Genomic DNA, 4,957 nt, shown 5'->3' with positions numbered 1-4,957 from the left:
GAAGTGTGTATGGAACTTATATACGCGTGATCTGTGGTATTCCTCTATCTGTCTTGTACTTGTTCATTTTGTTTCTGGTTTCATTTATCTTGTTCCTTGTTGTATTTATTGAACTTACAGGAAGTAATTGTTTATTTCCCCCTCCCCTCATAGTATGTCTGTTGTAGTTGTAGTCACTGAATCAGTTGTTATGGCTTTCAAATTTTTATCTCTGTTATTCCTTGTATAGACTATTAATGTAAATATTTATCCTTAGAGTAATTGTATCTTGTGATTGTATTACTGTACTATGAATATTGCTGTCTTATGGATTATTCTAATGGGTTATCAAGTACCAACTACGGCTGTAATATTCTAAATGTCCATCCTGTTATTATATGTACATAACTGGCTGTTTGCCGTTGACTAAATAAATACAAAAATAGAAAACTATAACTTCAAACTATACGATGAAATAATTTACCAGCTGTGGACAGTCACAGGATTTTAGGTGTATTATTTTATATTAAACCCAAGTCTTAGTCTCATGTACAGCAAGTAGTAGATATATGCAAGAAAGTCTTAAGTAGTCTAAAACCATTAGTTTGTGGGTTTAGGGAGCACATACAAAGATATACAAAACACTAGCAAGATCAAATAATATAAGGTACTGCAGTTTTATTTATGATGATGACTTAAATAAGAAAGAACAAAATGTAAAAGATCAATATATGATACAAAATTCTGCATTGCGATTATGTCGTGTAGCCTTGAAAACCATATCCATATTAGCAATGTATAATGAGGCTACAATATTACCTCTAAGTTTGAGGAGACGACAACTAGCTAAGACATTTGCTACTAAAACTATTACAGACTCAAATCACTCGGCTTATGAAAATGTGCTTGAATTAACCATCTTAGTAAATCACCATACTAACTTGCCAAACAAAAAGGCACCTTTTATTGTACAAAATTCAATAATATCCAAGAATATACAGGAGTATTTTTAGGTATAACAAAGCACTCTCATTATTCAAATTAACAACCTCTATTTTCGTAGACCGAACAGATATTCAAGTGTTTACTACTTTAAATTGTTTAGATATTAATAAAATTCACTTTAACGACAGTATTCCGAGGCAAGTGCCAATCCAAACAATATATATGGAAGTGAAGGACATATTGCACATATAGGTCACGAATTGAATCACGAGTTGGCATTGATGTATACGATGCAAAGAACAACACAAAAACTGGCATTCAATTACATAAGTTGCTACTAAATTAAATAAATGAAGTACGGACCAGTTAGAAGACAAAAATGTTCTAACATTATTCTCAGATTCTCAAATAGCTCTGCAGACAATGTGTGCATTGTGCAACCTGTAAAAGAAAAACTAATAATGGCTTCCAGTTTCAATAGTTTATAAATTAATTACCAGTAAAAAAACCCATAACGTTACAGTGGGTGCTCGGACACAGGTACTAAAGGAAATGAAATTGCTGATAAAATTACTAAACAAGGTAGTATTGATATACATTTTTAAACAGAATATAAATTACTACAAAAGTTAATGTTTATACAGAAATAACAACGAAATTGTTTGTTAGAGCTCATATAAGTTCTGGCAAAGGCCAATGGTACACAAGTGCTACCAAATTTAACTAAGATGTCGTGGATGTCATAATTACTTAAAAATACACTTGAAGTTACTAGACAGTTGTAATTGTAAAACATGTAGGAGTGGCGTTGAGGGTTCGATTTACCATGTATTCAGTCAGTGTATTTGTTATGTTAAATATGTTTGAAAATTGAGGAAAACAACATTTTAAAACTCCACCACGTTTACAGAATTTTCTTCAAAGGGGTCATTACTCCCTTTGGAAACACATCTTGACGTTTCTAACACACTGAAAAGTTAAAGATATGAAATGAAAAATATATAATACAACAATTCACATGGCCTTAAAAATGAATTTATTCTTATCAAATTATTTAAATAGAAGTTAAAGTAAAAAAAATTAAGAAACTTAAGGAATCAATGAACAAATTGTTATTAAAAAAAGATAAAATATTACGTAAAATAATAAATAGTAATAATAAAATATAAAGTCAAAATGTGTGGCTTCATGGTAAAAATGCGAAGCCCAACAAATCTCTCTTGAATTTGACAGCTGTAATAAAATAACAGAACAGCTGATTTGTTGTGCAATACATGCATGTGTGACAGATAAGAGTACTGTATAATACTTTTCAGTTTATTCAACACTGTTCGCTAATAATCATAATTTATTACAGTGGGCTAATTAAAAAAAAAACATTTAACTCCAATTTCATTTACAGCCGAGTGATAAACATCCAGCAGTATTAATTTTCTTTATACATAAATTAAATCAAAGTCAAGAAATGACTATGAATAAAAAGAATTACAACCACTCAAGAGAATCTCTGGAGAAAACCTTGAAACATGATGACCTCTGTGTAATTGGTTATTCCTCTAAACTGTACAGAGATGATGTTAAAGCCGTTGAAATAGACAAAGGACAGCACCTAATTCCCTGGGTGGGAAATGGTGATGTGAAAATTGACAGGTACGACGTTAGAAGTTACGTTGACAACCTATCTCATCGTGAAACAGGACACATGGGCTGCACTCTTTCAGTGGAGGACCAAGAAATAGAAGAAATGTGTGATGAAGAACGGTACAGAGCTTTGCTTTACGATGAACAAGAGCGAGAATTATATGAAGAGGAGAAACAAAAACGATCAAATCAATCCTTTAATAAAGCTGGTGTTTACAGTCAAGTCCCTTATCATTACGATAGTTTGTGTTCTATTTCTGACACTGACAAAGACACAAAGTTAAGAAAGACTAACTCTATTCTTAATTTACCATCAAACATCGTCGAACCAGATTCAGATAGTATGAAGGCAATTATTGAGAAAACCGCAGAATGTGTGGTAAAACATGGACAGCAGATGGAAATTCTGATAAAAACTCGGCAAGCCCAGAATGAAATTTTTGATTTTTTAACTGTTGGAAATGATTTAAATCCTTATTACAAATATGTTCTTGAAGCTATTAAATCCGGACGTTACAACGTGGAAACATCCAAGTTGGACGACAGTATTGATAGCGATCACATCAGTAGCTTATCATTTAATGTTGAGTCTGCTCCTGATGTATTTGATGCTAATTCTTGTGTAATAAATGCGAACTGTCCTTATAGCACACTTGTGAACAAAATACACCTACTTAAGAAGAACGAAGGTCAAAGTAATTTTAAAATTGAAATTTCCAAGGTCAAAAATAAACCTTAAAGTGGCAGCACTAATGGTTAAACTGTTTGGAAAACTTTAGTGGCAGTATGTGCAATTAGTTTTTATCTATTTGCAGTACAGAATATATTCATTTACCAACATTCCATTGTAAATCATAATGTAAAAAAACAATGTATTCAGTTATACAACTATGAAATCAAATTTCCTAGAACAGGGACAAGTAAGGTACTTCTAGGTTCAAAGCTAGTAATTTTTATTTACACTTGCAACACAATGATAGCATTTTACAGTTAACTTGTGTTATTATATTATAATAAAGTGGTTTAAATTTTTCTAGATTACTTAATCCTTTTAAAAAATGTGGTGCTCTCGAAACACTTTATAATTTTGATTTTTGTTCAAACAAGGTTTTGTAAGGGTATTCCGGTAGGGTACGATAAGCGGACCTGGTTTTTTATATCGAAATTTGCAAACGATATTAATTATCATAACCATCGATACTGATTAATTATTTTGTACAATTAACTTAAAGTCCTAATGTTTATAGTCTAGGCTCTCTGAGAGATCACGGGTTCAAGTCTCGGGGAGGGCAAATCATGTATAGACACGAAACAGTGGGTGTACTTTGAAAATAAACCAGTGTATTCGAAGCCTACATAGTTGAAGCTGAGGCTTAAAAGAGAACAAAAAAAATTAAATAATCTATATCAACAGCTGTAAACACTTTCAAATAATACACGTAGGGAAATATTTCAATTTTACATAAGTAGCATTTGATTATTAAAAATAGCAGTCAATTTTAGAAAACTACACGACATTGCTTTGACAGATGATAAGACATGTTTTTCGTGGCTTCAACATGTTGGACTCCTACCGAAAAACCAATTATGTGAAATATGTGGGAAAGAAACAACAGCAGAGGAGTAAAAATGGTCTTCTTCAGTTTTCCTAATTTTGGTTATAATAATTTGTTTTATTACTGTAAATATTAAATTCATATTTGAACTAAAACATAAGATTGTTATTGAGGACTACAGATACTTTTATATAGATTGATAGTCTAGAGTTTGAGAATATTATGTATCGATGATTACATTCTTCGACATAAAAAACCGGGTCCGCTTATCGTACCCTACCCGGGTACTCCATACTATAAGTCACCTTGTAATCAAGGCAGGACCATCCCTGTTGTCTGGAGGTCATGAATATATCCTTGATATCCTGACAGATGGAGAACATCCCATGAAGAGCCAGAACCAGGCCTGTTTTACCGAATAGGCACGTGCCTAGGGCGCTAGGCAATTGGCATTTGGGGGGGGGGGGGCGCGCAAAAAATGGAAACAACACACTGCCGTGGTTGTATCTGCACGCATAATCATCAAACGGACTTTTTCTAGGCTGTCTTGAGCTGATAAGTGAATTTGATCTATTTATCGCGAAACACATAGCAACAAAGGCAAAGGTAGTGTATTATACCTTTCGTCTGACATTTGCAGTGAATTTATTGAGATTATAAGCAAAGAAGTACTGAAACAAATCTTAAATGAAATCAAGCAAGCTCGCTATCTCTCTTTAATCATGGACTCCACACCTGATGAGTCGCACACAGACCAATTGGCTGTAGTACTGCTGTATGTTTCATTGCCCAATGCTTGCGCCAACGAACACCTGATACAACTCTTACCAAGTGTA

At 33.0% G+C, this 4,957-nt stretch overlaps 1 protein-coding gene across 1 annotated transcript; it reads left to right on the top strand.

The window, feature by feature from the left end:
* Positions 1–2,194: 2,194 nt before the first annotated feature.
* On the top strand, positions 2,195–3,597 carry LOC124367741 (splicing factor, suppressor of white-apricot homolog). Its single transcript, XM_046824821.1, has one exon. It carries the CDS (start codon positions 2,390–2,392, stop codon positions 3,302–3,304), a length of 915 nt encoding a protein of 304 aa, XP_046680777.1. The 5' UTR covers positions 2,195–2,389; the 3' UTR covers positions 3,305–3,597.
* The last annotated feature ends 1,360 nt before the right edge of the window (positions 3,598–4,957 follow it).

This window comes from Homalodisca vitripennis, chromosome 8 (genome assembly GCF_021130785.1).
Source record: "Homalodisca vitripennis isolate AUS2020 chromosome 8, UT_GWSS_2.1, whole genome shotgun sequence".
Taxonomy (NCBI): Eukaryota; Metazoa; Arthropoda; class Insecta; order Hemiptera; family Cicadellidae; genus Homalodisca; species Homalodisca vitripennis.
The sequence above is the reverse complement of the archived record's forward strand: the minus strand, read 5'-3'. Positions and strand labels throughout refer to the sequence as shown.

Excerpts from the sequence above, each read along its gene's own strand:
- LOC124367741 (XM_046824821.1), top strand. The coding sequence starts at position 2,390 with ATGACTATGAATAAAAAGAATTACAACCACTCAAGAGAATCTCTGGAG.